At 39.7% G+C, this 12,104-nt stretch overlaps 1 protein-coding gene across 1 annotated transcript; it reads right to left on the minus strand.

The window, feature by feature from the left end:
• Nucleotides 1-222: 222 nt before the first annotated feature.
• On the minus strand, nucleotides 223-3,191 carry LOC127106377 (DNA-dependent metalloprotease WSS1). Its single transcript, XM_051043682.1, has 4 exons — nucleotides 2,843-3,191; nucleotides 2,130-2,325; nucleotides 830-1,534; nucleotides 223-619 (listed from the first exon to the last, which is right to left on the minus strand). The coding sequence occupies exons 1-4, from the start codon at nucleotides 2,998-3,000 to the stop codon at nucleotides 449-451; spliced, it is 1,230 nt and encodes a 409-aa protein (XP_050899639.1). The 5' UTR covers nucleotides 3,001-3,191; the 3' UTR covers nucleotides 223-448.
• Nucleotides 3,192-12,104: the final 8,913 nt, after the last annotated feature.

The following is a 12,104-nucleotide window of genomic DNA, read 5'->3' on the forward strand; positions in this document are numbered from 1 at the left end:
TTGGGTGGACCTCCCTTTCTATTTTGCTGGGCTTTTTCAATCTCTTATCTCTTTCCTTCAATATCCTGCGCTTTGTCCCTTGGTTTCCTTCAATTGTCATACTAACCTTTTTATTAAAGGTGTCGGCCACAGGAATAACTAGCATGTTTACTGTATATATTGTGGGCGAGCGAAGTTGAGCACAGCAAACAAAATGAACATGTAAATAAAATAGCAAGAAAATTGAGAATGCCGAATTTGTGAACTTTTCATATCAAAGTCAAACTTTAATATTGATATATCAATAAAATATGGCACAGCATGCACCAATTTTGAACTTCATCGGTGTATACTGAAAATAAAAACCAAGGATGCAAAACATTGATGGCTATGAACAATTTTCAATTTTGTGAAGACCAATGCCAAAAGATTATCTATATTTAGCCATAAAGCAAATTACATGGTTCTGTCAAGGGCCAAGGTTGGAGCCGTTAGAGTATCTCCACTGGTCACAGGCTGAGCATCTCTCCAACTTCGCACTGTTCTCCAACGTGCAAAATTTACAAGACCAAGTGTTGTGCTTGGTAGTAACATCTCTAGGCTGATGTGTGCCACACAATTCACATATAGGGGCTAATGACTGCATCAATCATGAACAATTCACATGCATTAGAAAAGGAAGTATGTTACAAGAGTATGGTAGTGTTAATTATAATCTTTAGAAGACATAAAAGTAGCATCCCTATTTCAAGAACACAATAATAAACTCTAATTTAATATACTAAGTAACAACACAAGAATGAAAACAAAATAACTGTAATGAAAGAAAGCAATATAGTTGAATGCTTACTTTATTTAACAGAGTGCACGTCAGACACTGCCACATTGCAGTTTCTTCAAAATGAAGTGTTCTATTATCACCAGATAGTGACCCAGATGGACTTGATAAATTTGAAGAAGTAGATCCTGCTTGAGAGCTCGGTTGAGAATATGGAATGGTTTCTAATCCAAAATTTCTTCGTTGAGACCCAGTCTGATTTTCATTGACACATCCCTTTTCTGGGGTATCCAGTGTCAAATCAACAAATTTATGGTTACTAGATGAATGAAGTGGCAAACTTGAATCCTTGCCACGCCTTCTTTTCCGTGATGTCGGATCCAAAGCTAGAGTAGAATTTTCAGTTGGTTTTGAGCTTCCCACAATCATCTGCTTATTTTCACGGTTTTCAGCAGATTCACTGTTACCATCTCCATGATCTGAAGGATCACATGATTGGGAACCACACCATAAGTCATCCTGTAATCTCCTTTCTGCAGCCATCGCAGCCGCTTGTACTGGAGTAAGTGCCTTCATTATAACACTATCACCACCAATACGATTTGGTCCAGATGGAAGAAGAGACCCCAACTTTGATCTCTTTTCTGCAGCTGAAAGTGCAGTTTTACGTAGAGATGAGAGTGGAGGTTGACGAGAATAACCACCCAAGCGCTTTCCTGGGAGATCAAACCCTTCCCCAGAGCCAGTTATCCCCTTAGACATCAACTCTTCACATTCCTGTGCATGATTAGTGCCATGGATAGATGTGGACAACAAATAAGCAAAACTAGTAATTAGCTAAAAAAAAGAAAAGCACAGTTTTCTGCTTAGAATTAACAGCTGTAAACAAGTGTTTGGCATTCTATCCAATACTCAAGATAGAATGTGAAATGTTGAGGGTTATGTAAATATTGTGTTAGCAATCTGCAGTTTCTACAATGGCTAGCAGCTGTAGTAGGTAAGTTGCAAGGAAAATAAAGTTCTATTCGCCTAATGTTTTATTTTATCTGTTTACTTATCATTACTTTTTTTCAAAGAACAAAAGAGCAAATATCAACTAGACAAAATAATACGGGAACTTGAGTATTTTGTATGTAGATCATAACCCTGTTAAAGAAATCTGTAGCTACAATATGACAGTGTAGCAGGAAAATGAGAAACTTACAACCTAAACCAGGAAAATACTGAATAAGAAATAATATAGAAAAATAAAGCCCAAATACAATCAATCCCCAAGGCAATTGTCTGAAAAAAAGTGTGCATTTTCAAAAGGCAAGAAAACTTATATGTCCATTTTGCATAGCATTAACAGAATCAAGGGAAAAAAGGGAACCTTTCTAAGTTCATCCCAAAGCTTGTAGAAGCTGCTATTATGAGGACCATGTGCATTATGACAAAGCTCATGAAGCATCGTATCTAAAACTTGATCATATGGGTAAAAGTCTGAATCCCTGTTCGGCCTCCGTAGCCGCAACTTAACCTGAATACCAGCTCCAACATTCAACCCCAGAAGAGATGGATTGTTTGGGCTACAATCATTTAAAAAAGTTCTTCAGTCATGTTACACAGGGAAACCCAATTCCCCAAAGGGAAACCCAATTCGGAACATTTATGCAAAAGCACATAGGAAAATAGCCGTAAAAGTATCATGATCAGTGTTTCTCTTCAAACTATTCTTTCAAAGTTTTGATTAGTGTAGATCAAAATCACATTAAAGTTAAAAACTAAAAATGGTTTGAATTTTCCTATGAATGAGTTTTAGTTCAACAATATTACAATCACTCTTCTATTTATAATAAAGTATGAACTCAATCAGATTCCAATACACTGTAATCCTAAGCATTGCACAATAGAAAAACTACAACAGCCACTCTTATTGGAGACATAGGCACAATTGACAGAACTAAGTTCTACCGCTAAAAGCGGTGATTTTCACTCCAAGTTGAAAACTTTCCTCATCCTAAATCTATTGCTAATTTTTTTCTGAACTAATCATCGAAGCGAACACAAAAATAAAGTGAAATGCAATGAGAAATGATGAATTACTAGAACTCAGAGAGAAGTTTGACCCTCCATTTGTGTTTGTGCATGATAGGCTGAACCTGTTTGGCAATCTTCTCCAACATCTTGTGAGCTTGTTCTTCCCCTGGCTTTCTCTTCAGAGCTTTGATTTCCCAAACTTTGTGTAGGTCACCTACGTTCATTGTGGCAAACCCTAAAATCCCCAAATATAGAACAGTATATCGATTGAATGATATTAGAGAGAATTGAGATTGGGAATTAAAGAATCTGAAGAAGGGGTTAGGGTTTGTTGAAGATCGCAGAGAATTTGATGCGCGGTAGGAGAAGAAAGGGAAACATTGAAACAACGGCGAAATGAATGATGTTTCTGAGTTATAACGCGCGAGATTGGGGGGATTTTGAATTTCTCACTCGTGTAGGTGGGACCTCATTTTTCAAATTAGTATTTCTCATTTAATGAATATTGTTTTAAAATTTTACATACAAACTAAAAATATATATTAGAATTTTACATATAAACTAAATAATATATTAAAATTGTTATATGATATTTTTATTAAATATGTAACTATTAATGATTGCTTCCATTAAACAAATGATTTAAAATATAGATTTAAATAATATTTTGATTAGGTTAGTTGGCATATTTTTGTTTTTTGCCTTTATATTTTTTTTATAAAGTTCTTAAATGTTGTCATTCAATTGGTTTTAGTTTCTAAAGTTAAAATCTGCAGGTTTCTTGTGGGTTTTTGTACGGATTTTAACTTTAGGAACTAAAACCAAAAGGATTTTAACATTTAGGGATTATTTCCAACAAAAAAATTATAGAGACGAAAATAAAAAACACGCCGACTTACTGAGACCAAAAAATTATTTAAGCTTAAGATATAACAAGTGAATGTGGAGAATAAAAGTCGAGAAACATTGTTGACCTAAATATCCCGTCACCATGGAATGCTCTGAAGGTGAGAAAAATACAAAAAAAAAGGTTGAATTGTGTTGACTTTTTCTTTCTTTTTAAAGTCTTGGTCAGATTCTAAACATAAGGTATAGAATCTGATTCAATCAGAGGTAGACAGCAAATATGAAATGTAAGAAAGAAGAGAGACACGTAAAGTTATCTTGGTTCCTCTCATAACTCGAGAGTAATTCAGTCCCCTTGTACTTATAAGAGATTTTCACTATAATCAAACAAGATTACAATTTGCTTAAGCCCATAAGCAAGAGACTTTTAATGCCCAAACACTAAAGTAAGAGACTTTTATGCTCAAGCATATAAGCAAGAGATTTCCAATGCTCGAGCACACAAGCAAGAGACTTCTATGCTCAAGCACACAAACAAGAGACTTCAAATGCTCAAACACTTAATAAGAGACTTATATGCTCAAGCACATAAATAAGAGACTTCCAATGCTCAAGCACACTGTCATACGGTGAACTGACTTGGGGTATTTTGCTTTTTATCGCAATGTCGCGGATAGCAAGAGTCGCCACCGACTTTTCTTTTATCCAATAAGGAAAGGTGGAAAAGAACAGGAAAGACCTCAATAGATTTTGGGTTCGGGAGGTACATTATACAAAGGGAAGGTATTAGCACCCTTTGTATCCATGGTTATCCATGGGCTCTTAATTGCTGGATCACTTATATTTTTGTCTGAAAAGTGTTGGTGAATTGTTTAAAAATGTTTCGAAAAGAGAGTTTAACTTTGTAATGATTCTCGTATGAATGTATACAAAGTATTTATCTCGTTTGATTTTGAAAAACAGTTTAGAAAAATATAACTTGGTAATGATTCTAGTATGAATGTATACCAAGTGGTGATTTTCTAGGACTTGCAAAGTGTGAGGGGTGGAAAATGTTTTAGGTTATGATCCAGTAATTGAGAGTTATACCTTCCTAAGGTCGTTATGGGCATTTCCTATCCTTATGAGGGTAAAACTGTCCTTACTATTGAGAAGTAAGTAGTTTTATCCTTTGGATGTAAAAGGGTCATTGTAGGGTCATCGATAGGTCATTGAAGGCAACAGTTGTAAGGATACCTTAGCATTCGAAGGGACGATCATCATTTAACCGTGGGCTACACCGAAGGGTCATCGAGGGACAAAATCGTATTTTCGAAGGCAACATCCGAGGGACCATGATTTATTTTATGATGATTTAACCGAAGGGTCTTTGCTAAGTGTATCCCTACATTCGCGGGACACGACCGTTATACCGTAATACCGTAGGGCAGCAAAGAGAGGTCCAAGATCACATATTTAAAGGCCGTATTTTACAATCAATTAGGCAATTAGGATGAATCTCCACATTAAAATCGATACATTAAAATCAGCTAAGTAATTGAGGATGGATCTCCACATTAAAATTAATACATTAAAATTAATTAGGTAATTTAGGGTGAAACTCCACAAAGGGCATCCCACAAATAAAGTGGAATACCTATCTAGCTAGCTTTCCCGGCGATGTGTGAACCTTTGCAAAACTCAGCAAACATGTCAGAATACCAAATCAGGGTGCAATCGAGAATTACACCACAAAAGAAACCAGAACAGCAGTAGGGTCAGATAAACAATGCAGGGCTATGATAAAAACATGATAGGTGGGCAAAAGTCAGAACAGAAAAGTCGGCTGCTGTCGCGTTCGCTCCTGCTTCGCCTAGCGAAGTCTTAGCGAACACTCGTTGCATGCTCGCTTAGCGATGTGCTAGCGAGCGGCTGCGGATTCCGGTTTTAATAACGATATAATGACAGCAAGCTTCACACCTTATAGCATTCATTACAGAGATTATGTGGCTAGACATTCAGATGTTCATGCATACTTAAATTCATATGTAAAACTTAAGATAGTTTCATAAATTCAATCATGATACCATGTGCAAATTAAGAACATAAGGTAGTAATAGCAATGCCAACCTGCTTGTAATCGAATTGTAACCTTGAATTGGCCGATCGGATCGAATTGAGCGGAAGTGACCTTGCTGCCGCCGGCTTTTCCTTCAGGGTTTCCTTTAGGGTTACTCGGAATTCTCAGGGTTAGCCTCCAGGGTTTTCCGTCTGTGAGCGCTAGGGTTTGCTTGCTATGGTCCTCCTTTCGTCCTTTTTCCTCCTCTTTCGTCCTCCCATTTTCTGACTGGAGTTGTGGTATTTATAATGCCTTTTTTTCATGACCTAATGGGCTCAGAGTGAAGCCCAGAATTTTCTGTTATTTGCCAGCTTCGCTAGGCGAGCGTGTAGCGAACGTTCGCTAGGCGAGCGTGCAGCGAACGTTCGCTAGGCGAAGGATTTGCTCGCCTAGCGAGCAGGCCAGTTTGGGCCATTTTCTGGATTGGGCCACTCGTGAACTGGGCCTTTGTTCCTTTAAGATCAGTGTCATAAAAATGAGTCTGAGTGCCCTGAAAAATGTCTTGAAATATTAATGGGCAAATTTTGGGGTATGACAGCTGCCCCTATTCAATATTCTTGAACCGAGAGAGTCAGAATGGTATGTACGCCATTCGTGGTCTGGAGGTGGAAGATTATTGAACACTTAGGATGCCCCAAAAATTTGCACTTGTCAATTAGTTAGTCTTGATGGAGATGGGTTTAAAGATGCCATCTAGGAAGTTTGATGATGAGAGCTTCAGAGTACGTCGTACGTTAGAAGATATCTGAAGTCATGGGTGTCACTGGGTCATACACTAGACCGTATAGTGAGTCATTCATTAGGCCGTCGACTTCACTGGGGAGTTAGAATGGGTCATACGCCGCTGGGGATAACAGATCAGAATGGATCATACGCTAGATCGTATCTGAGTTGCAGAATGGGCCGTCTGTTAGGCTGTATCTGACGAAAAGTAATTGTATGCTAGACTACACCTCGGGATGTACCGTACGCTAGGTAGTATCTGAGGAATGAAGATCTGAATGGGTCGTACGCTAGACCGTATTGTTGGAGGCGTAATATGTTGTGCCGAATCAAAATGAGATAAGAATCCGAATGAGTCATACACTGCTGGGGATAAAGGATCAGAATGGATCGTACGCTAGATCGTATCTGAGTTACGGAACGAGCCGTCCGTTAGGCTGTATCGTTACTGGGGGTGAAGGATCAGAATGGATCGTATGCTAGATCGTATCTGAGTTGTAGACTGAGTCGTCCGTTAGGCTGTACCTGATGATGAAGGGGGTAGTCATACGCCAGACTACACTTCAGAATGTACCGTACGCTAGGTAGCATTTGAGGCCTTGAAGGTCCAAATGGGTCGTATGTTAGACCGTATTGGAGTTGTTGGAGGTCGGAATGGATCGTACGTTAGATCGCATCTGAGTTGAAAGAGTCATATGTTGAGCTGAATCAGAATGAACCGTACGCTAGGCTATATCTGAGGATGTCAGAATGAATGTTGACATGGAGTATATCTGAAAGATGTAGTTGAATCCTGAACGTAACTGATGAGGATGTCCGTCTGAATGGACCTTTGTTTTGACTGTATCAGGGGAATAATTAACCTGAAAAATAAAGTTAGCTTCATGCCATGTCATGATGCATGAGATGTTTTATGCTTTCGAAAATAACTGCGAACGATGTATGCATGCGTATGCTGTGAAATGATGTAATGAATGAATTATGCATCTGAAAAGTTCTTCCAGAGGACTCTACTGGGGAAAACAAATCTCAATCTTCTAGTTGGGAGATACTGGTATCGATGACCCTTTCTTAGCCGGGGATGCTTGATTTCTGTCTGATGGTAGAAATGTTCAACAGAAGCCTGGCTGGGGGTGGAAGAGATGACCCATTTGTCTAGTAATGCCACTCTCTTCTGGGAATGACTGGCTTTGCTGGGGGATAGGATTAGCAACGGATTCATTGGAAAGCATGATTAGACCTTCTCCTCGATCCTGAAGTCTAGTAGTAATCGCTATTTCTATTTTATGCACGCATTTTTGGTAAACATCGATCATATCCAAATGCATATATTAATTCGAATTAAATCAATGGACGCTTATGCAAACAAAACAGAGAAAGTAAAACAAAAGCATTTTTTTGAAACTAAAATTATATTGATTTCGAAAGAGGGCCTATAAACAGGCAATTTGTGTACAAGGAGACAGAAATCCTAGTAAGAGGAAATTGTCAAGAAAACAAAGAGAAAGCTATGCCGAAAACGTCCTATTGACTTTAATTCCCCTACTGCCATTATGTCTTCAAGCCTCTCATCTCCTGCTGTCGGATAGAAGTGATTAGCTTGTTCAGTCCTTTGAACTTGGATGAAGCTGTCTGAGAATGGGACATAGTCATACGCTTTGATCCCTAATTTTTGCCTGGACCGCCTTTTCAGGTTTTCAATCCACCAGGATACCCCTTTTTGCCCAAGCCGCCTTTTCAGGTTTTCGACTTGCCGGGTGCACATTTTTTTATGTTTATCCCTAATTTTTGCCCGAACCTTTTTGGTTTGCCGGGATGCCCTTACTTTTGCCTAGGTACGTCGACCTAGCAGGTCTCTTTTATGCGTAGTATTTTTTGACTATGTCTGCGTTCACGGGATGCGGGAAGTCTTCGCCGTCCATTGTAGCTAGTATCATGGCTCCACCAGAGAATACCTTCTTAACTACAAACGGCCCTTCGTACGTGGGAATCCATTTGCCTCTGGGATCACCCTGTGGTAGAATGATACGCTTTATTACCAAATCGCCAATTCGATATACCTGTCTCTTGACTCTTTTGTTAAATGCCTGGGTCATGCGCTTCTGATATATCTGTCCATGACACACAGCCGCAAGTCTCTTCTCATCGATCAAGTTTTTCTGGTCGAGTCGAGTCTGAATCCATTCATCTTCATCTAAGCCCGCCTCTTTTATGATTCTTAGAGAGGGAATCTGGACTTCCACTGGTAGAACGGCTTCCATTCCATAGACTAAAGAGAAAGGAGTTGCTCCTGTCGAAGTGCGTACTGAAGTGCGATAACCGTGAAGAGCAAACGGTAACATCTCATGCCAGTCTTTGTACGTCACCGTCATCTTTTGTATGATCTTCTTGATATTCTTATTAGCAGCCTCCACGGCACCGTTCATCTTTGGCCGGTACGGAGAAGAGTTATGGTGTTTTATTTTGAACTGCGTGCAGAGTTCAGTAATCATCTTGTTGTTCAAATTAGTACCATTGTCAGTAATAATTCTTTCAGGGATGCCATATCGACAAATGAGATTATTCTTGATGAATCGTGCCACCACATTCTTGGTGACAGAAGCGAATGAGGCGGCCTCTACCCACTTTGTAAAGTAATCAATAGCAACAAGGATGAAACGATGCCCGTTAGAAGCAGTAGGTTTAATCTCTCCAATCATATCAATGCCCCACATTGCAAAGGGCCAAGGTGCTGTCAACACGTTCAATGGAGCAGAAGGCACATGTACTTTATCCGCATATATCTGGCACTTGTGACAGGTTCTGGAGTGATGATGACAATCAGCTTCCATGGTAGACCAATAATACCCTGATCTCAGAATCTTCTTGGCCATCGTATGCCCACTAGAATGAGTCCCAAAAATACCATCATGCATGTCTTCCATAATCTTTTCTGCTTCCTTTTTATCCACACAGTGAAGCAAAGTCGAATCATGATTACGTTTGTATAATAATCCATTACTCAAAAAGAATTTAGCGGAGAACTTCCTCAGAAATTTTCTGTCATTGATAGATGCCTCTTCAGGGTATTCCTGAGTTTCCAAATATCTTTTTACTTCGTGGAACCAAGGTTTCTCCTCTACTCCATCAGCGTTAAGTTCATAACAATACGCTGGTTCATCTAACCGTTCAATGGTGATCATGGGAGCTTCGCTGCCCCATCTGACTCTGAACATAGATGACATGGTAGCCAATGCGTCTGCCAACTGATTCTCTTCTCGTGGAATGTGTTCGAATGTAATCTCTTCGAAGTATGGGATTAATGTTAACACCCGATCTCGATAAGGGATGAGATTCGGATGTTTAGTGTCCCATTCTCCTTTAATCTGACTGACTACTAGGGCCGAGTCTCCATACACCCTTAAAAACTTGATTCTCAGGTCTATAGCAGCCTTAAGTCCCAAAATACATGCTTCATACTCAGCCATATTGTTGGTGCAATCAAAGCATAGTCTGGCAGTGAAGGGCGTATGGCAACCCCGGGGAGATATAATTACAGCACCAACACCGTTGCCCAATGCATTAGAAGATCCATCGAAAACCATAGTCCATCGGGATCCAAGTTCGGGTCTTTCATCCGGTCCATGTTCTTCCTGATCAGTAACAAGCATGACATCTTCATCCGGGAACTCAAAATTCATAGATTGGTAATCATTCACCGCTTGATGAGCCAAATGATCGGCTAGCACGCTTCCTTTGATTGCTTTCTGGGTAGTATATTGGATGTCATACTCTGTTAAAATCATCTGCCATCTTGCTATTTTTCCGGAGAGGGCAGGTTTCTCAAATATGTATTTGATAGGATCCATCTTAGAAATCAATAAAGTGGTATGATTCAACATGTATTGTCTTAGTCGGCGAGCAGCCCAGGCCAAAGCACAGCAAGTTTTCTCGAGCAGTGAGTATCTTGTTTCACAGTCGGTAAACTTTTTGCTAAGGTAGTATATGGCATGCTCTTTTCGGCCAGACTCGTCATGTTGTCCCAACACACACCCCATTGAATTTTCTAACACGGTCAAATACATGATTAAAGGTCTTCCTTCAACTGATGGCATCAGAATGGGAGGTTTTTGAAGATACTCCTTGATTTTGTCGAAAGCTTCTTGACATTCATCATTCCATCTCATCTCTTGATTTTTCCTCAGTAGTTTGAAGAGGGGTTTGCAGGTAGCAGTCAAGTGGGAGATAAATCGGGCAATATAATTCAAACATCCCAAGAAACCTCTGACCTCTTTATCTGTACGGGGAACTGGCATTTCTTGAATAGCCCTCACCTTAGCCGGGTCAACCTCAATCCCTTTACCACTGACAATAAAGCCCAAGAGTTTGCCGGATCTTACTCCAAAGGTGCATTTGTTCGGGTTCAACCTCAACTTGTATTTCTTCAACCTCTCAAACAGTTTGTATAAATGATCGAGATGCTCTCCCTCAGTATGAGATATGGCTATCATGTCATCCACATACACTTCTATTTCATGATGGATCATATCATGGAACAAAACCACCATAGCACGCTGGTACGTTGCCCCTGCACTCTTTAAACCAAATGGCATTACTTTATAACAAAACGTGCCCCATTGCGTTACAAACGTAGTTTTCTCCATGTCCTCAGGCGCCATCTTAATCTGGTTATAACCTGAGAATCCATCCATGAATGAGAATACCTTGTGTTGAGCGGTGTTATCTACCAGAACATCAATGTGCGGAAGTGGAAAGTCGTCTTTGGGACTCGCTTTATTCAAATCTCTGTAGTCTACACACATTCGCACCTTGCCATCCTTCTTCGGCACTGGTACCACATTAGCAACCCATTGAGGATAAGAAGTAACAGCCAGAAAACCTGCATCAAATTGTTTCATAACCTCGGCTTTGATTTTCTCAGACATTTCAGGACGCATGCGACGAACCTTTTGCTTAACAGGACGACACTCTTCCTTCGTTGGCAGCCGATGTACTACTATATCAGTATCCAGTCCTGGCATGTCGTCATAAGACCAAGCAAAAATCTCTACATAGTCATGTAACATCTGAATCAACCTTCTTTTGACACTGTTTTCCAAGCCTGCTCCTATTTTGACTTCTTTCTTGTCTACTTCGGTACCCAGATTTACAATCTCAACTGACTCCTCGTGCGGCTGTATAGTCCTCTCTTCCTGCAGTAACAGTCTGGCAAGTTCTCCAGGTACTTCACAATCTTCCACACTTCCATCCTCGGTTTGGTAGATCGGATTTTCAAAGTCATAATGAACAGTAGTAGAACTATTATCAACAAGATCCAGAGTGGGTATGGATCTGCAATTCGTTACGTGAGTGTGTGTAAGAAAACATAGCTTGTTTGGAAGATGACAGAAAAGACAAAGAGCGCAATATTTGAATGCAAAAAGTCCATTGATTTATTGAATATGAATATGCTTATGAAAATGACAAAACCCTTAACAAATTAGCTATTGTGCCCCGGGCATAGACACAACGCTTGGAGAAGTTCAATTGTAAAAAAAACAAAAATTTGCAACACCAAAATAGACAATAACAATTACTCCTGACTAAAGGAAATCGGGATAGTGTCTTCAGCCTTCCAATTATTGAGTCTGTCGCCAATTGTTGGGAAAATCCAGCTATCCA

Source organism: Lathyrus oleraceus, chromosome 7 (assembly GCF_024323335.1).
Source record: "Lathyrus oleraceus cultivar Zhongwan6 chromosome 7, CAAS_Psat_ZW6_1.0, whole genome shotgun sequence".
Lineage (NCBI taxonomy): Eukaryota > Viridiplantae > Streptophyta > Magnoliopsida > Fabales > Fabaceae > Lathyrus > Lathyrus oleraceus.